General features: G+C 35.9%; 1 protein-coding gene across 1 annotated transcript in view; it reads right to left on the minus strand.

Moving 5' to 3' along the window:
- Positions 1 to 1,073: 1,073 nt before the first annotated feature.
- Positions 1,074 to 22,283, minus strand: part of CUNH6orf118 (chromosome unknown C6orf118 homolog) — a 47,586-nt gene continuing 26,376 nt past the window's right edge. The window contains exons 5-8 of the mRNA XM_069070563.1: positions 15,514 to 15,572; positions 6,539 to 6,720; positions 3,441 to 3,494; positions 1,074 to 1,139 (exon numbers count right to left, since the gene is read on the minus strand). Coding sequence (XP_068926664.1) covers positions 1,074 to 1,139; positions 3,441 to 3,494; positions 6,539 to 6,720; positions 15,514 to 15,572 — 361 coding nt within the window. The remainder of the gene's footprint in view (positions 1,140 to 3,440; positions 3,495 to 6,538; positions 6,721 to 15,513; positions 15,573 to 22,283) is intronic.

A 22,283-nucleotide genomic window follows, 5' to 3' on the forward strand; every position in this document is an offset into this window, starting at 1 on the left:
TATTCAGGAGCACATTCTGCTTCTCCCCTGCTACTAAGGGAGCCTTCCACTGTCAGATTACTCTCCATCTACTCTGTTTGAATCTTGTATATCCTTGATTATTTAAATATTTTCTCCCTTATCAGAATGTGAGTCCTTGAAGCCAGGTGCTGTTTTTGTCTTCCTTCCTTTCTTCCTCCCTCTCTCCTTTCCTCCCTCCCTACCTTTGTTCCTTCCTTCCTTCCTTCCTCCCTCCCTTCCTTCCTTCTCCTCCTCCTCCTCTTCCTCTTCCTTCTTTTGGTATCTCTAGAACTACTCAAAATGCATCTCACAAAGTATTTAGTAAATGCTTTTAAACCTATTTATTAATGATCTCGGTGTTTCCAATACCTTCTCTACAACAAACTAATGAACAGTGAAGCAAACACTCAAAAAGAAGCTATTAAAAGGTAAATAAGTACAGATGCCCATCCTGAAATATAAGTTACTCTAGAACAGGAGTTGACTATAGATTCATACCTATAATAGATTTGGTTGGTGTTCAGTCATTTCAGTCATATCTGACTCTTTATGACCTTACTTGGGATTTTCTTGGCAAAAATACTAGAGTGGTATGCCATTTCCTTCTCCAGCTCATTTTACATATGAGGAAACTGAGGCAAAGAGGGTTAAGTGACTTGTCCAGGGTATCAAAGCTAATAAGTGTCTGAGGCCAGTTTTGAACTCAGGAAGATGAGTCTTCCTGACTCCGGGACTGCCACTCTACCCACTCTGCCACCTAGCTGCCCATAATAGATTATAGTCTGGTTTAATTTATCTGCTTTTCTTCTTAAAATGCATGATGCTCCATATTATTTGACCTTTTCCTAACAACTTTATGAGGGAGGTGTATGTATTATCACTTCCATTTTACAAATAACAAACTGAGACCCAGAAAGGTTTTTTACTTAAGTACATAGAAATAAAGAATCATAGGCAGGTTTTGAACTTTTGCTGATTCCAAGTGCATTGCTTTTTAATATGGTATAATTTAATATGAATTAAGCTGTTATAAAAATATATTGCTACCATTGCTTTCATTAAGTTACCCATACTTACTGCTGCTCTTCCTGGCTTATTTTATACCTGTCAAGGTTTTCTTTGATTTTTAATTCTGAGTCCTACCAAAAAAAAAACAAAAATAAATAAATGCCAGTTTATCTCATATAAGATATTTCCAACTTCTCTCTCCTTTTAGAGTACTTATGCCAACTCCTGCTATTACACATTTATATATGAACAAACGCATACATATTGTGAAGGGAAACACACACATCAAACTAATTAGAGACAAAGTTAAGAACACACCTGCTCTCAAATAACTGAAAATTAAAGGAATAGAATGTAAATTGGGGGATGACTGAAGAAAATTTTCTTATGAATGTAATGGAATATGATTGAACCATAAGAAATGATGAAAATGATAGTTTTAGAGAAACCTGAGGTTTATGGCCTGATGCAGAATAAAGTGAAAATAAGCAGAACAATTTCTACAACAAAAATGTAAAGAGAAATAACTTTGAAAGACTTAAGAACTCTGGTCAATACAATACCCAACCATGAGAGAATTGAGGATGAACTATGATAATCCATTCCCTGACAGAGGGGGTGATGACTTCAAAAGGCACATTTTTGGAAATGGACATTTTGGACATGGGAATCTCTTTCACTTGACTAGGAGAATATGTTACAAAGGTTTTAATCTTCTTTTTTGTTTGTTTCATTTTTATTATGGTGGAAGGGAAAGAAAAATAAATGCTTGTAACTGAAAATTTTTAAATCCAATTCTAAAAATTCTTAGAAATTCTTTTCCTATCTTAAAAGGAAATGCACAACATTCCAAGGGGTGATGGTTCAGGGTTGCTTCAGCTTGTCATGGTCTTGTTAGCAAAGATTCGTTTCTTCTGCTGGCCAGTCCTTCCCTCTCTCTCTTGGTTCCTGCTCACTTACTACTTTATTTTACCTTCTAGTTTTTATGCCCTCCATGTTCTTGGCTGCTTGCCTGGCTTCTGACCTGCTGTTTGTCCTAATTCTCATTATTTATGTGTGTCCTGACTCGTCTTGCTTATTTGGTTTGCCCATCTTGGCTCTGTTCCTTCAATGTATAACCTTGGCTTCCTTCCCCCTACATCACCCACACATTGTCCTGACAAAAGCAGTGATCCATTAAATATGATCTCATTGTCTCTGGCAAAGTCACCAATGGATGCTGTTAGAGCATTCGGTCAATTCCCATGACATCAATTTGAAAAGATTAGGGATATAATTTAGCTTCCTTCAATAACTACCTATACCACCTTATGGACTATTTCTATAAGTTCCTAACTGTTCTCCCTGTACAACCTCTCCTCTCTCCATTTCATCCTTCCAGTTCATCATTCCTTCATCAAGAACCTTTCCTATTATATCAAGGATAAAATTTAAATTTCCTATCTTGGAGTTTAAGTCCCTCTAAAACCTACCTTATTCTGTGTGAGTTCAGCTGTTACCAAGACTATAGAGAAACCTTAAGAAGTATGGACCAAAGTTAAAAAATGACCAAAAAATAATTCCAGTAAAGCAAGGAAGATCTATATTAATTTATTCAGAATGGAATATATACAAACAAAAGGACAACATACACAATACCACAACAATACAAACAAAAAGATCACTGAAATGAATCAAACTCTGAATAATTGGGGGGAAATGGTCTTTGATAATTTACAGTAAAACATAATTGCTTCCTTATAACAAAGAAGTGGGAGACTACTGTGGCAGAATACTGTATACCTTGTAACACAGAGTCACTGTATTGGGTGTTTTTGCTTAATAGTTTTTTTTTTTCTTTATTACAAGGAAGGGTCCAAAGCATCAATAAAACACAAAGACAGACAGAAAGAGAAAAAGAGAGAGAGAGAGAGAGAGAGAGAGAGAGGAGTATAAAAGCATTTGGAAGATGAGTCATTACCCTTCTCATAACTATTGTACATTTCATTAAAACTTCAGATGTTCTCTGCTTTAGACTACCAGACCAAATTTTTGGTTTTAATTAGTTACATATCTTTATTGGCAATAGTACCTTGTCTCTCCAATGGTCCCAACAATATTCCTGAATTAAACTAGATCCCAAACCTTCACCAAAAGCTCCCTACTGAGGTCACAGCCCACCCTCAGAGACCATATCTCCAAGAAGTAGTCAATAATGACTAAAAAATAAAAATAAAATTTAGAGCTCTTCATTCTGTAAGTATAGTTTTGAATTATTTTCCCCTAAACTGAATTACCTCATATTTCTCCAGATTAAAGTTGGAATAGTTAAAGGCCATGGATTTTAGACAGAGTTCAATGACATATTAGGAATACAACTTGTTGATGATGTAGAAAAAGCACATTCTAAGGGAAACTAATCTCAATATAACACCAAATGAAAAAGAACTCACCATTATTTTTTTCTTTAAAATCCCATTAAGTGTCTCCAACTTAATAGCTTCGGTCTGAATGAGAAATGGGAAAAAAAAGATTAGATATCTATTTAACAAGGATTGTTAGTTTTGAGAAACACAGGAAAAATTCTACATGTCTTAATGTCCTAAATACAGGCAAACGTGGTATTCTATTACTATTATATTTTAGCTGAATAAATGAATTTCAGCTTTTACAAGGCAAGTATCCTACCACACAACTTGAAACCCACACATGACTGATGAGATCTAGAAGTTTAGAGGAGGTGAGTAAGGATGCCTTATACCACCATGGGACCTTTGTGTCACACATCTATTGCAGAGATGTGGGTCTCTCATTTTTAAGGGATTCTGAAGAAAGAAAACTCCACTGCCTCCTTTGGGAACTTAGTCCCATGAATAATAGCCCTCTCTGTGAAAAGAAAGAAAAGAAATTCTCATAACTAATGTGAGTGTCCAATCGAACATACCCAACTCATTTTTCTTTTTCTTTCTTTGTTGTTTAGTCATGTTCAACTTTTCATGACCTCATTTGGGGCTTTCTTGGCAAAAATGACTGAGCAACAAAAATGTTGGGCAGCTAGGTGGCTCAGTGGATATAGTGCTGGCCCTAAAGTCAGGACTCATCTTCCTGAGTTTGACTCTGGCCTCAGAAATTTATTGTAGGACCCTGGGCAAGTGATTTAACCCTGCTTGCCTTGCTTTCCTCATCTATAAAATTAGGGGGAGAAGGAAATGGCAAATCATTCCAGTATTTTTGCCAAAAATAAACACCTAATGGAGTCATGAAGAATCAGATATGACTGAAATAACTGAACATAACAAGGCAGGTGCAGTGGATAGAGGTCTGGACCTGCAGTCAGGAAGACTCAGCTTTGTGAGTACAAATATAGCCTCAGATACTTACTAGTTGTGTGACCCCAGGCAAGTCACTTGAACTTGCTGGCCTCAGTTTCCTTATCTGTAAAATGAGCAAAGACCAGATTTAAACTTATAAAGATAAGTGTTCCTGATTCCAGGCCCAACACTCTATCCACTCTGCCACCTAGCTGCCCAATGAAATGGTAGTCTTTGGGAAAATAGGGATCCTGTCCATCCAGGTAAGTTATATCAGAGCTCATAGTAAAAAAACATAACTTCAAAATCACTTCCATTCCTTCATGGCTTTGGAGGAGGGTTTGAGATCAGGTAAGTTCTTATAAAAGAATGACACACACACATATGTGTGTGTGTGTGTATATATATATATGTATACATATATATACATATATATTATACCTCACATCTTGGCATGGAATTGTACACTAAAAATACTTTCTCAAAATCTCAATTCATCTTCATAACAGATCTTTGTGGTAGATTGGGCAACTCCAATTATTCTCATTTACAGATATGGAAACTGAGGTTCAAAGATACCTAAATATATAATTAGTGGCAGATTCGAAGACTAGGATCTCAACACTTAGAAACATCAGTTGGGTGATATCTGCATGACAGTATCCCAAAACTGTCCAGGAAGAGCTAAAACAATGGCAGAAATATGTCTTTCGATCACAGGAGAGGGAATGCCTACTGAGCACTTGAGAGTAAACCATCTCTTTTCTATCCAGAAGCATATCAAAAGTTTCATTTTGGCATAAAAGATTTGACTCACAAGGACTGACACATAGCACATACTTAATAAATATTTGCGGATTGTTTGTTTGTTTGATTTTAACTTGGTGGTAGAATATTATGAAGTCATGGTCTTTGACCCTCATTTCAATGGCCAGCTGAGAAAAGTTAGATTTTCCAGACATTCATTGGTTCAAGAACCAATCCATAGTCCACCAGTCAAAAAGCATCTTTAAAGTCTCAGCATGTTTCAGGCACAAGGATAACTGCTGAGGATATACAGAAAGGTAAAAAAAATCTCAATCCTCAGGGAGTTCACATCCTAAGGGAGACACTATGTGAATAACTTGGGTCATGCAATGCAGAATTAAATCTGTGTGTATTATTAAACAAATAAAGAAAAATACCAGCATGAATCTAACAGCCGTCTCAGAACAAGGACTACTCTTATTTCTCCACATTGATGGAGAGTGATATAGCGAAAAGATCATGGTATACTTGAACTCCATCTGCAGGGCAATTCACTCAACCCTGTTGGCCTCAGTTTCCTGATCTATAAAATGAGCTGGAGAAGGAAATGGCAAACCACTCCAGTATCTTGGCCAAGAAAACCCCAAATGGGATCAGGAAGAGTCAAACATGAATGAAATGACTCAACACCAAAAAAAATCTGACACTAAGAATTATGAATCTAAAGTCAAAGAACTTAGGTTTGAGTCCTAACTCTGCCACCTTCTCCATTTGAGGACTTCTGTTGGATTAGATGTCCTTTTAGATTCCTTCAAGCTCTTTATCAATGATCCTATGAGTCCAATGTTCTTATTTTAAAGATTAGATAGATAAGGAGAGGGGGTGAGGGAAGGAAGGAGAGAAAAAAGGAAGGGAGGGAGGAAGGGAGGGAGGGAGGGAAGGAAGGAGGGAGGAAGGGAGGAAAGAGGGAGGGAGGGGTGGAGAAAGGAAGGGAAGAGGGAGAGAGAAAGGGAATGAAGGAGAAAAGAAGGAAGGGAAGGAGGGAAGAAAAGAAGGAGGAAAGAAGGAAAGGGAGAGGAGGGAGGAAATCCACATTTATTAAGCAATTACTATGTTTCAAAGGCTTTACAAATACTATCTCATTTGCCCCCCATAACAGCTCCTTGAGGTAGGTGCTATTATTATCTTTATTTTATAGTTAAGGAAATTAAAGCAGACAGGAATTAAGTAATTTTCCCAGTATCCTACAACAAGTAATTTTCTGAGGCTATATTTGTATGTCATTCTTCCTAACTCTAGATTTGGCATCCCATCCATTTTGCCACCTTGTAGCCCCTCAAGGGGCAGTTAGGGGTAAAGTGCTTTCAAAACAAAAAAAAGTTTTACATAAATGGAAACTTTGTTGTCATCATCATCAAATATTATTATTTTCAGACTCACTGTGCATGACATTATAGCTATTTTTTAAACAATTAAATAAGGAAATTGCATACCTCTATGCTTTTAATGCTACTCTCAGTAATGCTTATAATTTCAGAATGAGTCAAGTTGGTCTTAATGGTTTTTTCAAGACCACAGATTGCATCCCATTTACTAAGAATTTCGCATCTCTTTTCTTCAATCTTTTGAATCAAAGTAAGTGGCTCTTCTTTAGTTATTTCACTTTCAGATGACTCTGAAAATATAAAAGCAGAACATATGATTGGGAAGAAATCACCTTATAGTTCTTTCTTAAAATTTTGTTTTCTTTAATTTGAATATGCTTTAAAGTAATATCCACATATGACTCCAAGCTTTTTGATAACAAGTAATCTAAACTAGAAAGCAAATATAAAGTAAAGTTACATATTTGGAAGAGGTAAGATTCTAAAATCAGCAAGCAAGGCAACAATTGTATATGGTAAAAATCATCCTTTAAATTCCAACAATTTGGCTATAATGTACAGTAATTCATCTTTAAGGCATTCTCCTCTTCATTGGCTTTTTGGGTCTCTTTTGCCAGTTGAATTAGTCTATTTTTTTTCTTTTTTGGAGGGGGAAAGGCAGGGCAATTGGGGTTAAGTGACTTGCCCAAGGTCACATGGCTAGGGTTTGTGTGTGTGTGTGTGTGTGTGTGTGTGTGTGTGTTAAGTTTCTGAGGCCAGATTTTAACTCAGATCCTCCTGATTCCAGGGCCAGTGCTCTATTAATGGTGCCAACTAGACATCCCAAGTCTATTTTTTAAGGTGTTATTTTCTTCAGTATTTTTTGAGCATTTTTTTAGCAGGCCATTGACCCACTTTTCATGATTTTTTGCTTCATTCTAATTTCTCTTCCCAATTTTTCCTCTACTTCTCTTACTTGATTTTCAAAATTCTTCTTGAGCTCCTCCATGACCTGTGACCAATTCATATTTTTCTTTGAGGTTTTTGACGTAGGAGTTTTGACTTTGCTATCTTCCTCTGGTTCTATGTTTTGATCGTCTTTGTCACCAGAAAATGATTCCACAGTCTGATTTCTCTTCCTCTGTTTTGTCATCTTGACAGTCAATTACTTGACTTTTGAGCTCTTTGCCAAGGTAGAACTCTGCTTCCAGAGTGGACAGTGCTGTGTCTCAAATTTATGGTGTTTTGTGCAGCTGCTATCAGAGCTTCTTCTAGGCACCTGTCTCAGAAGTGTGAGAAGGACTGCCTTTCCACTTCCACGCCAGTGCTCCTCGCCCCAGGACCACCACCCAAAAGAGTGACCCAGATCCAAGTAGGGCAAAGCAAGAGAATCCTGCCTCACCATGAGCATTCCAGCAAAGATTCCAGCAATTGCCCTCTGGTCATCCACATGGTTCCCCCACAATTTGTGGTCCAGGAGCTCCAGAAGCATCCACTGAGCAGTAGCTGAAGACAGCCACCACCTCGACCTCCCCAGGGGTAAGGAGCTGACAGTGCTCTTCTCCCACTCAGTTCCAACAGTTCCCCCCACTGACCTTTTACTTTCTTTTTGGTGTTTATGGGTTGAGAAGTCTGGAAACTGCCACAGCTACCAGTGATTCACTCTGCTGAAGTCTGCTCCAGCCCATCTGTGCCATGGGCCTACACTGTGTGGTCCTCATGGCACTGTGCGCAGCTCCAGTCCAGTGTGATAGACCCTTCTTGTTGGCCTGCTAGGCTGCCTTCAGTTGGAGATTTGTTTCTCACTTTGTGGATTCTGTAGCTCTAAAGTTTGTTTAGAGTCATTTTTTACTGTTATTGGAGGTGGTTGGAGTGAGAGCTCAAGCAAGTTCCTGCTTTTACTCCACCATTTTGACTCCACCCAGTAAGCTATCTTTAAATAGTTGTATATGAAAGGAGGATTAGGTCACTTTCAAAGGAAGGCAATTGGAAAAAAGAAATAAATTTTAGATGGCTACTATAGTGGGAAAATGTACACAAATTTTATTCTATACAGTGGCCAAGAAAGAGTCAAGAACCAGAACGTCTACCCAAATATCAGAAAATCAAAGGAAATATAGCAGGGGTCTTCTACCTTATCTGGGTACTAAAAGGCTAGCTAAAGTTATCTGTCTCATTAGTTAATGTTTTCTCTGTGAAATTACTTAAGCATAAGGAATATGTCTGGGGATAGGATGAAGGAGAGATTTTAGAATCACTCAGCAGTTTCATTTCTGATTCTAATTTAAGGGAATATGCTCACTGAGTGGAATGCCTGTCCACACTATTTAAGATGTATTTCTGTGTGTATGTGTGTGTTTGTGTATGTGTGTTTTCCTGCTGATCTCTGTAAGTCAATTCCTTGAAATGTGTGTGATAGGATGTGCCATGGTATTTTATTCTGAGAGGAGTGGTAATTGCTAAGGAGTCATTCAATTCAAAATGTTCCCTAAACACTAAAGTACTAGACACCTAATTGGAATGGGGGAAGTATGGCCCTTTGAGAAGTGAAAAATTACTCCCTTCAGATGAGAAGCAATCATTGGAGACTGAAATAACTGACATGCAGACACTTTGGCTTTAATCTTTGCTCTTTTGTCAAATTATTTCAAAAGAAAAATAAAAGTTTGAAGAGAAGGAAGCTAAAATCTTCTGGGAAATTATTTCAGCAATTTGGTGAAGCTCAGAGCAGAAAACAACCATAGAACAAACTCTAAGCTATGGAGGTAGTTACAGGATGGATATATATCTTCAGACTTAGTATTCAAGGTCCTCCACAACATGACACCGTTCAACTAGTCTGTTTCATCTTATCTCACTCTCTACTCTTCATCCAACCTAGATTACTAGCATATCAGGGGTTCTTAATCTGAAATACATTAATCTTATTTTTAAAATATTTTTTGTTAACTATTTCAAATAATTTATTTCCTTTGGAATTTTACTATTTTATTTTATGCATTTAAAAACATTATGAGGAATCAACAGACTTCACTGGACTGTCCAAGGGGTCTTTTGTGACAGTCCTTTGGCATAAGGGAGTCCCTCCCTGGAGAACATAGAACTTTATTCTAAGCAATAGGGAAGAGGTAAAGGGAGAGAGGGAGGAAAAAGGAACAGGACACAGAACTCAGACATAGACACTGACATAGAATATCACTCACATAATGGCAGTGCTGCATTGGGAAACACAAATAAATAGGTCCATTCAGCAGGAAAGGATGCTCAGTCATAAGATATGCTCCTGTTATAGAGGAAGGTGTACTCCAAAGTACCCTTCTGAGAGTGGATTGTTTATAGTCTGATTTTGGGTGCCCCACCCCCAGTTGGCCAATTTGTATATCAAGGGTCAGGGAAAAATGTTTTGTTAGAAATTTAGTTTTGTTTTGTTAAAAAATGTCAGGTAGAAGAAACAAGCAGGTTGTAGATAAAATATTATTTGAGGGATTTGCACATCAGAGAGAAAAACAGATGGTGATAGACTATATATTATTTGGAGGAGGCAGCTGTACTAACATTCAAAAAATTATTGTTTGTATTTTTCTATGAATATGTTCTATAAACTGACAATCTGCTCTAAGGGGAGACCATCATGATGACTTCAAGATCATCTGACCTAATCTTGTAACAATGGTTTCCATGCATAGATTCCCCCTTGAGGGGACTCTGTCATGGTGCTTTCAAGAATTCAGTCATTCTGGAAGACAATTTTTAACAATATGCAAAAATTTTCTAAATTGAATATATCCGTTGATTGACCCAGCAATACCAGTATTAGGTATATATCCCCAAGAGGTAAAAGACATAGGAAAACAACCATATATTAAAAACCTACTAATAGTAACTAACCATTTTTCTTTTAGCTAAGAACCAGAAGCAGAGGATGCACATAAATAGGCTGTTGTTTAGTCTTTCAGTAGAGTCTGACTCTTTGTGACCCCATAGACCATAGCACATCAGGCCCTTCTGTCCTCCACTATCTCCCAAAGTCCCTTCCTCCTCTGTTCTCTTCCCTCCCTCTAATCCTCTCACGTTCTCACTACTTCCTTTCCCACCTCCACTCTCCTCCCCCCAAAATTCCTCTAGACACACGTGGTTGTATAGTTTCTATCCTTGTCTTGTGTCTGGCCAAGACCTGAAGGGAGCCTAGCTGGTCAAGAAGCCTTGCCTCTGAGACTCCCCTCCCACCCATACATGTACATACACTTCTCACAGTGGAGAATATGGGTGAAGCTGCCAGCACATACACGGATACCCTTGCCTTCCTACAGACTCACTAACTGAGTCAAGCACACTAACCCTTCTTCCAAGCAGCAGTTCCATTAATGCCACTCACTCACTTGCCATTGTAAACACTCAGAATAAGTTGAAGTATTTTAGGGCCAAACAACTGTTTTTGTAAAGTATTTTTGAATAAATCTGAGAGTTCTATTTAAAAAAATGTATTTGTATAAAAATGTATAGCCCATGTATAGATGTGACCTAAATAACATCCCTTATGAATATGAATGGAAATGATGAACTTAAGGGATTAAATCTGTCAGATAAAGTGCTTGAAGAACTATGTAGAGGTTTCCAATACTGTATGGGAGGCAGCAGAAAAATCATTCCAAAGAAAAAGAAAAAAAAGCAAAATGGCTGTCTGATAAGGACAGATAGCTGAGGAAAGAAGGTAAGCAAAAGGTAAAGGAGAAAGGAAAACATATACCATCTAAGGCAGAATTACAGAAAATAGCAAGGATAGATGTTTTCTCAAATGAGCAATGCAAAGAAATTGAAGAAAACCATAGAAGGGGAAAGAAAGAGATCTCTTCAAGAAAACTAGAGATATCAAGAGAAACTTTCATGTTAAAAGGGGCATGTTTTTATAAAAGACAAAAATGGTAGGACTTAACAGAAGTAAAAGAAATTAAGAAGATGTGGCAAGGATATACAGAAGAACTATACAAGAAATATCTTAGCATCACTTAGCATCATTCCTTAGCTAGGAAGCATTACTTACAATAAGGCTAGTGAAAATAATGAAATTCTAGATGAACTAATGAATCCTAACTAATGATGTTAAACTGCTGCACTCAATATACCAGCTAATTTGGAAAACTGAACAGCAGTCTCTGTATTAGGAAAAAATCAGTTTACTTCACAATCCAAAATAAGGTCAACACTAAAGAATGTTTAAATTACCAAGCAATTTTCACATGCCAACAAGATTACACTTCAGTAATATGTGAACCAAGAAATACCAGAAGGGCAGGCTGGTTTTTAAAGAAGCAGAAGAACTAGAGACCAAATTGCCAACATTCGCTGGATAGTGTAGAAATCAAGGAAATTCCAGAAGAAAAAAAAATGACTTTCCTCAAATTAAGTCTGAATTTTGCTCATGATCTGAGATGCAGTCAGCTCCAGGTCTTGTTTTAACTGATGTAATGGCAAGTAAAGATGTAGTTCACACCTTGTTTCAGCTATTGAATTAACACCTTGTTTCAGTTCAAGTTTCTTTTGAGCTTTGTATCATCTGTTAAGAAACAGAACATATATAACTTGAACAGAACCCCATAACTTGTGAACTACTGAGGAGGAGCTAATGACTATATAAGGAGAGTCGCAGGTCTAGAGACAGAAAAAAAAATATTGAGAAGAGATAGAGTCAAGAAGGAGAAAACTTCTGGTATCCCAGCACTCTGTTTGTCTGCTCTGTCTGTGTTGATGTTTTCTTGTGATACTTTATACAGAATCCCTGGGACCTTAAGAGGATTTTCTGGTAGTATGTTTACAAAAGTCCTGGAGGAGCGTTTTGGAGGTCCTGGGACTTTACTGATAATTTTTGCTGACCTCTTGGACCTTGTTTGTGGGTCTGTGTTGATTTCTATGTTGATGATTTGTGTTGAGTTCTCAGATCTTGGTGGGTCTGAGTTGATTTCACAGGCAGATAGTGAATATTGATGATGGTGCCTGCAATGTGTATGAATATTATTGTGGCTCTGTCAAGCTTTGTCTTCCCAGAAACAAGAACTGTGAAGGGCTTGAGGTGGACTGGACACTGTGAGCTTCAATATGGAATAGGAACTGGACAAGGAACTGGGAACTGCCTGCCTTTGAACCCAGGTGACAGTTGGAGCTGGGACCGTGGAAGAGGAACCATGGAAGCTGAGAGACAACCTCGAGTCAAGCTGAAAAAAGACTTTACTTGGATACCGTGCACTGACTGAGGAGATTATGATTTACTGTGACCTAGGGGTGGAGAACTTTGACTTTTGTATTTTGTGATTGAATTAAAGATTTTGTGATTGACTAAATGAATATACTTTGTTGAAAACTATGCGTCCATTTTAGTGATAAGTTGTTGAGTTGTGACATGGTGAATGCTGTACTTGATTTTCTGTGATAAATTGTAACACTTTTAATTCTGTACCTTGATTTTCTGTGAATGCTTTGCTCTGATTTGTTATTGAATACATAGAGAGTTTGTTATACTATGTAGTCAGAACCTTGAAAGATGTTCACAGCAGCAGTCCTCTGGAAAGCTGCTCATGCATGGCTTTACAATTGACTATATAGGACTTCGCCACATTTGACTGTAAAGTATATAATCAATCTGATTTCAATATTGACCATCTGATGATATCCATGTGTAGAGTCACTTTTTTAAAAAGGTGTCACCTTTTTGTTGAAAAGGAGTATTTGCTATGGTCAATGAGTTATCTTTACAAAACTCTATTAGTCTCTGCCCTGCTGCATTTTGTATTCCAAAGCCAAATTTACCTATTATTCTAATCATCTTTTGATTCCCTGCTTAAGCATTCCAATCCCCTATGATTACTGTGGTTATCACTGAGGGTGTGCGTTTTATTTCCAGAAGCTGTTGTAGTCTTCATAGAATTGATCAATTAATTATACCCCAGTACTGCTATTCTCATACTTTTATTGACTATGAGAGCTACTCCACTTCTTCTAAGGGATTCTTGCCTACAGTAATACATGTAATGATCACCTGAATTAAATTCACCCATTCCCATACATTTAAGTTCACTGTCAGCCAAGATGTTGATATTTAATCTTTCCATCTCCTGTTTGACTAGGCCCAGCTTACTTTGGTTTATTCCATTTTCCTATGCAATATTGATCTTCGCAGATGTGGGCTGTCCTTTGGTTACCAGACACATCTGCAGCTGCCTTCTTTTGGCTTTGACCCAGCAGCTTCATTCTTTCTGGGACTACTTGCAGTTGTCGTCTGGTCTTCCCCATAGCATCTTGGACACCTTTCTACCTGCGGGGTCCATCTTCCAGTGTCTTATCTTTTATCATTTTAATACTGTTCATGGAGCTGTCTTGGCAAAGATACTGGAGTGGTTTGCCATTTCCTTCCCCAATGGATCACCTTTTGTCAGAATTCTCCACTATGGCCTGTCCATCTTCAGTAACTCTACATGGCATAACTCAGAGTTTCATTGAGTTATGCAAGATCCTCCACCATGACAAAGCAGTGATCCAGGAAGGGCACATAAATTAAGCAAATGGATAAATATATTATGGAATATGAATGCAATGGCATAATATTGTACTATGAGAAATGAAAAGAATAGAGTTATAATTACACAGGAAAAAAGCTAGGAAAACAAATGATTCAAGGAGTGTGATATTACAAGAAAAATAACTTTGAAAGACTAAAGAATTCTGGGTGACTAGGTGGCAGGTAGTGCCCCTGAAAGAGAAAGGAAAGTCTGGGAGAAGGTTTTAGGATAATAATAATTAGTTCTGTTTGTGATGTATTGAATTTGAGGTGCCTATAGTTCATCCAGTTGGTAATAGATGACTGAAGTTTCAGAAACTATGCTAGATATAGATAGATAGATAGATAGATAGATAGATAGATAGATAGATAGATAGATAGATAGATAGGTAGGTAGGTAGATAGATAGATAGATAGATAGATAGATAGATAGATAGATAGATAGATAGATAGATAGATAGATAGATAGATAGATAAAGAGATAGAAATATCTGGGATTCATCTGCATAGAGTTGATAAGTGAACACAATTCAGTTGATGAGAATACCCCATACCCCATGAGATAGTATAGAGGTAAAACAAAAAGAAGAGAAAGCAGGATAAAGTTTTGGAGGGACAATCATGGTTAATGGGCATGGCACAGATGGGGAACATGCAAAGGAGACTGAGAAGAGACAGTTAGATAGATAAAAGGAGAGTTGAGCGAGATTTGTATCATGAAATACTATAGAGGATACCACAGGCATGGGGAACCTGTGGCCTTGTGGGTATAGATTCCCCACCCCTGGGACAACATAACCAGAAGTTAAAGATAAGCATTTGTGTCAAAAGCTACAGAGAGCTCAAGAAAGTTGAAATCTGAAAAAAAAAGTTATTAGATTTGATAAGGGATTAGAAGTAACTTTACAGAGGATGGCTTCAGATAAATAATGAGGCTGAAAGCAAGAATGTAATTAGAAGTGTGAGAAAAAGATGAAATTGAAACATGGAGTATGGGCAGCTTTCTCATGGAAATTAGCCACGAAAGGGAAGAGAGATATAATGATAGCTAGATGCAATGAAAGGAGAAAGGAATAGTATTTTAAGAATGTAGGAGACATGAAATTGTCTGTTAGCAGGTGGGAAACCCCTTCTACAGCTTACATCAGTCACCCATGCTGAGGTGGCTAGTTGGTATACTGCATAGAGTACTGGGCCTGGAATCAGGAAGACCTGAATTCAAATACTGCCTAAAACAACCACTGCCTATGTGCCCCTGGGAAAGTCACTTAAACTCTGCCTGCCTTGGTTTACCCAACTGTAAAATGGGGATAATAGTAGCATCTACTTTCCAGGGTTGTTGTGAGAATAAAGTAAGATAATATTTGGAAAGTACTTAGAACAGTTCCTTTCACATAGGAAGCAATTAATTAAAGCATCTTTCCTTCCTTCCCTTTCGAATAGGTTGAAAACTTTCATAGAGGTTCTTCAGATTTAATAGTGTTTCTAAAGTTGTTTTGTACGTATACTCTTGGTCACAGAAAAATGTCAGCAGAACAATCATATAATTACTTGCCTGATTTAATACTAGGAGACTTGCTAAGTGACTCTTCTAATTCCAATTCACTTCGGAGTCTATAAAATACAGAAAAGAGTGAATAACAATTTGGATCACTACTATGTGTTTTCTACTCTAAACTTTTTATCCTTATAACCATGGTATAATAAAGAGTATTTTTTTATATAACTACTGCTTTTAATTTTCAAAATTAACCAGGTGCTTTGACTCCTATGACAAAATAATAACAATTTGACTTAAAGAGAATAATACACTGGAAAATATTATCAAGTGTATATTCAACTAGTTAAAAGAGATAGTTTATTAAAGTAAGAATAACTTCCTTTCATATTCTGTCCATCAATATGGTAAGCAAATAGCTGGTTAAGGAAATAAGTCAAATAATATTATTTGGAATTCTACATAAATAAATAGGATTCTGGCTACAGTTCTCATGTTCCTAACAAGAGCTGATGAGGATATACTATTTTTAGAGTCTTGGAAATATTATCAAAATAGCTTTAAACTGAAATGGAAGGGAAAGGGAGAAAACTGCATATGATATCCATCAAGAAAGTAGTTACAATTTAGGAAGAAGAGTCGTGCTAAAAACTCAGAAGTAGCAAAAAATAATCTTCAAAAGTAAAGAATTGGAAACTGAGAGGATGTCCATCAATTGGAGAATGTCTAAATAAGTTATGGTATATGATTGTGATGTAATACTCTAGTAATATAAGAAATGACAAGCAGGATGATTTCAGAAAAACGTGAAAAGGCATTAACAGATACAAAGTGAGCAGAACCAGAAGAGCATTTTACATAGTAACAGCACTATTGTATAATGATCAACTAGAAAAGGAGGCACAAAAACTCACAAAGGAGAAGAACTCTAAAAAATTAAAATAGGTCAAATGGAAAAGGAAATAAAAAATTTAACAGAAGAAAATAATTTGCTAAAAGTTAGAATTGGGCAAGTGGAAGCTAATGACTCTATGAAATATCAAAAGTCAGTTGAACAGAAACTAAATGAAAAAAAAAACACATAAAATACCTCATTGGTAAAACATCTGACCTGGAAAATAGATCCAGGAAAGATAATTTAAAAATTATTGGTCTACCTGAAAACCATGATGAAAAAAAGAGCCTGGACAGCATCTTTCAGGAAATCATCAAGGAAAACTGCCCTGAGGTCCTAGGACCAGAAAGTAAAATAGTAATTGAAAGAATCCACTGATCACCTCCTGAAAGAGCTCCCAAATTGAAAACATCAAGGAATATTGTAGCCAAATTCCAAAATTTCCAGTTCAAAGGGAAAATACTTCAAGAGGCCAGGAAGAAATAATTTAAATATCATGGAATCACCATCTGGATTATGCAGGATCTTGCAGTGTCTATATTAAAAGACTGGAGGGCATGGAATATGATATTCCATAAGGCAAAGGAGCTTCTGGATTACAACCAATGATTTACAACCCAGGGAAACTGAGAATAATCCGTAAGGGAAGGAAATAGACATTCAATGAAATAAGGGACTTCCAAACCTTCCTGACCAAAAGACCAGAGCTCAACAGAAAATTTGATATCCAAATGCAAGAATCAAGAGAGGTATAAAGAGGTAAACAGGAAAGGACAAAAAAATTATCTTATTTTTTCCAATTACATGTAAAAACAATTTTTTTAGCATTCATTTAAAATATTGTTTAGTTTCAAATCATCTCTTTCCCTTCTTCCCTTTACCCCTCCCTAAGATGGTAAGCAATTTGATATAGGCTATACATGTGAAATTATGCAAAACATTTTCATATTAGTAATATTATGAAAGAAAACAGACTTTTAAAAATCATGAAAAAAGAAAGTGAAATGTAGTATACTTCTATCTGTATTCAGTCCATCAGTTCTTTCTCTAGAGGAATAGCCTTTTTCATCATGAGTCCTTTGGAATTGTCTTGGATCATTGTATTGCTGAGAATAGCTACATCATTCACAGTTGATCATTATACAATAGTGCTCAGAGGCTCCATGGTCTCTTTCAGTCATAACTCTTTGAATCAGGCTTTTCAACTAATTCCAAATTAGTTATGCCCTATTAGAGCTATGTTGCAATCATTGATATCATCTAACAAAGCCTCAGTGATAAAGCCAAATTAATGTCCTTACATCATGATCTATAGTTCACCTTCCTTGTTACCCATATATTGTGTACTTTTTGTCAGCATCTGAGACCATGGATCCTCTGAGCACTTTAAAAAAATATCCTTAAGGGAAGGAAATAGACATTCAATGAAATAAGGGACTTCCAAACCTTCCTGACCAAAAGACCAGAGCTCAACAGAAAATTTGATATTCAAAAACAAGAATCAAGAGAGGCATAAAAAGGTAAACAGGAAAGGACAAAAAAAAGTTATTAATAAGGGCAAACTGTTTACATCCCTACAAGGGAAGATAACACTTGTAACTCTTGAGAACTGTACCATTAAAAGGGGTATACATAGACAGAGGGTGTGAGTATAAGCTGACTTTGATGTGATGATAAAAAAAAGTCTAATTAAGTTGTGAAAAGAGGTTATTCTGGGATAAGAGGAAAGGAAGTGACAGAAAAAGGGTAAATTACACCACATAAGGCACAAAAGCCTATTATAGTAGAGGGAAAGAAGGGAGGATCATGTGAACCTTACTCTCATCAGATTTGGCTCAGAGAGGCAATAATGTGATCAGTTAGGTATAGAAATCTAACTTACCTTATAGGAAGTAGGAGGGGAAAGGGGAAAGAGAAGAGAGGGGGCTGATAGGAGGGAAGGCAGACTGAGGGAGACAGTGGTCAAAACAAAACTATTGAGAAGGGAAAGGAAGAAAGGAGAGAGAAAAGCATAAATGGAGGGGGGTGGAGGGATGGGGGCAGGGAATAGGATGGAGAGAAAGACACAGATAGTAATCTTAATTATTAATGGAAATGGGATGAACTCTCCCATAAGACACAAGTGGATAGTAGAGTGGATTAAGAATCATAATCCTACAATATGTTGTTTACAAGAAACACATTTGAAGCAGAGGGAAACACACAGAGTAAAGGTAAAGGCAAAAGTAAAAGGCTGAAGTCAAACAGATGAAATTTAAAAAAGCAATCCTGATCTCAGACAAAGCAAAATCAAAAATAGATCTAATTAAAAGAGGAAAGGAAGGAAAGGGCATCCTATTAAAAGGTACCATAGACAATGAAGTAATACTATTACTAAACATATGCACCAAGTGGTATAGCATCTAAATTCTTAGAGAAGTTAAGGGAATTACAGGAAGAAAGAGATGACAAAACTATACTAGCGGAGGACTTCAATATCCCCCTCTGTGAACTAGGTAAATCTAACCACAAAATAAATAAGAAAGAAGTTAAGGAGGTGAATTAGAATTTTAGAAAAGTTAGAAAAGGGAAGGAGAAAAATATGGTAGATAAAGTTAGATGTGGTAGATATAGTAGACCTCTGAAGAAAATTGGATGGGTATAGAAAGAAATATACTTTTTTTCTCGGCAGTAAGTGACACTTAAACAAAAACCAACCACGTGTGAGGGCATAAAAACCTCACAATCAAATGCAGAAAGGCAGAAATAATAAATGCATACATTTCAGATCATGATGCAATAAAAATTGCATGTAATAAAGAACCATGGAAAGATAGATTAAAAATTAATTGGAAACTAAATAATCTAATCCTAAAGAATGAGTGGGTCAAACAACAAATCATAGAAACAATCAATAACTAAATCTAAGAGAATGACAATAGAGACAACATACTAAAATTTATGGGATGTAATCAAAGCAATACTTAGGGGGCATTTTATCTCTCTAAATGCTTACATGAATAAAATGGAAAAAGAGGAGATCAATGAACTGGGCATGAAGATAAAAAAAAACTTAGAAAAAGAACAAATTTAAAATCCCCAATTAAATACCAAATTAGAAATTCTCAAAATTGAAGGAAAGATTAATAAAATTGAAATTAAGAAAAACTATTGAACTAATAAGTAAAACTAAGAGCTGGTTTTGTGGAAATAAAAAACAATAAAATAGATAAACCTTTGGTTAATTTGATTTTTTTAAAAAGAAAACCAAATTACTAACATTAAAAATGAAAAAACGTGAGTTCACCACCAATGAAGAGGAAATCAAAACAATAAATTAGGAGCTATTTTGCCTAATTGTATGCCCATAAATTTGACAATCTTAGTGAAATAAATGAATATTTACAAAAATATAAATTGCCCATATTAACAGAAGAGGAAATGAAATGCTTAAATAATCCCATTTCAGAAAAAAGAAATTGAACACGCCATAAATTAACTCCCTAAGAAAAAATCTCCAGGGCCAGGTAGACTTACAAGTGAATTCAATCAAACATTTAAAGAACAACTAATTCCAATACTATATAAACTATTTGGGAAAATGGGTGAAGAAGGAGTCCTATCAAATTCTTTTTATGATACAAATATTGTGTTGATGCCTAAACCAAGAAGAGTCAAAACAGAGAAAGAAAATTATAGACCAATTTCTCTAATTAATATAGAAGCAAAAAGTTTTAAATAAAATATTAACAAAGAGATTATAGCCATTTATCACAAGAATAATATACTTTGATCAGGTAGGATTTATACCAGGAATGCAGGGTTGATTCAACATTAGGAAAACTATCAGCATAATTGGCCATATAAACAACAAAACTCAAAGAAATCATGATTATCTCAATAGATGCAGAAAAAATCATTTGACAAAATACAGCACCCATTCCTATTAAAAACATTAAAGAGCATCAGAATAAATGGCGTCTCCCTTAAAATGATGGGCAGCATCTATCTAAAACCATCAACAAGCATTATGTGTAATGAGGATAAGCCAGAAGCATTTCCAATAACATTGGAGGTGAAACAAGGATGTCCATTATCACCACTGTTATTCAATATTATACTAGAAATGTTAGCTTTAGCAATAAGAGAAGAAAAAGTAATTGAAGGTATTATAATAGCAATGAAGAAACTAAGTTATTACTCTTTGCAAATGATATGATGGTATACTTAGAGAATCAAGTAAAAAATCATTCAAAATAAGAAACAAATTTAGCAAAACTGCAGGATTTAAAATAAACCCACATAAATCATCAGCATTTCTGTATTTTACTAACAAAGCCCAACAGCAAGATAGAAATTCCATTTGTCACTGCAGACATTATAAAATATTTGGGAGTCTACCTGCCAAAACAAACCCAAGAACTACATGAAAATTACAAAAGACTTTTCACACAAATAAAGTCTGATCTCAATAAGTGAGAAAATATCAGTTGCTCATGGGTAGGCCAAACTAAGATGATAAAAATGAAAATTCTATCTAAATAAAATTACTTATTCAGTGCCATACCAATCCAACTACCAAAAAAATTATTTCATGGAACATGAAACAAGAATAACAAAATTCTTCTGCAAGAACAAAAGGTCTAGAATATCAAGAAAATTAAGGAAATGAAATGCAAGGTAGGGTGGTCTAGCTGTACCAAATCTTAAATCCTATTATAAAGCAGCAATAATCAAAACTACTTCGTACTGGCTATTAAATAGAATGGTGGATCACTAGACTAGCTCAAGTATGTAAGACACAATAGTCAAGGACTATAATTATCTACTATTTGATAAATCTAAAGAGTCCAACTTCCGGGATAAGAATTCATTATTTAACAAAAACTGCTGAGAAAATTAGGCATAAACCAACATCTTACACCCTTTACTAAGATAAAGTCAAAATGGGTATATGATTTATATATAAAGGCTGATACTTTGGAGCAAACTAAGAGACAAAGGAATAGTTTACCATCAGATCTATGGAGAAGGGAAGAATTTATGACCAAACAAGAGAGAGAGAATATTATGAAATGCAAAATGGATGATTATAATTACATCAAATTGAAAAGGTTTTGCACAAATAAATCCAATGCAACAAAAATTAGAAGGGAAGCAGAAAGCTGGGAAACAATTTTTACAGTCAGTATCTCTAAAAAAAAAAAGCCTCATTTCTAAAATATATAGAGAACTGAGTCAAATTTATAAAAATATAAGTCATTCCCCAATTGATAAATGGCTAAAGGATATGAATAGGCAGTTTTCAGAGGAAGAAATTAAAGTCCACATGAAATAAAAATGCTCTAAATCACTATTGTTTAGAGAGATGAAAATCAAAACAACCCTGAGATTCCATATCACACCTATAAGATTGGCTAACATGACAAAACAGGAAAATGATAGATGTTGGAGAAGATGTGAGAAAATTGAAATACTAATCCAACCATTCTGAAGAGCAATGTGGAACTATGCCCAAAGGGCTATAAAACTCTGAATACCTGTTGAACCAGCAAAATCACTACTAGGTCTGCACCTCAAAGAGATCATAAAAATGGGAAAAGGAGCCATATGTACAAAAATATTCAAAGCAGTTCTTTTTGTGGTGGCAAAGAATTGGAGATTGAGGGGTATGTCCATCAATTGGGGTAATGTCTAAACAAGTTGTGATATATGAATGTAATGGAATACTATTGTTCCATAAAAAAAACAATGAACAGGCAGATTTCAGAAAAACTGGAAAAGACCTTTATGAACTGATGCTGAGTGAAGTGAGCAGAATCAGGAGAACATTGTACACAGTAACAGCAACAACTTTGTTAGACTTAGTCCTTCTGAATAATGCAATGATCTAATTCCAAGACTCATGATGAAAAGTGCTATCCACATCCAGAGAAAGAACTATGGAGTCTGA

Source organism: Petaurus breviceps, unplaced genomic scaffold (genome assembly GCF_028583685.1).
Source record: "Petaurus breviceps papuanus isolate PSGF00001 unplaced genomic scaffold, PetGlider_PUasm1.0 90808, whole genome shotgun sequence".
NCBI classification, from domain to species: Eukaryota; Metazoa; Chordata; class Mammalia; order Diprotodontia; family Petauridae; genus Petaurus; species Petaurus breviceps.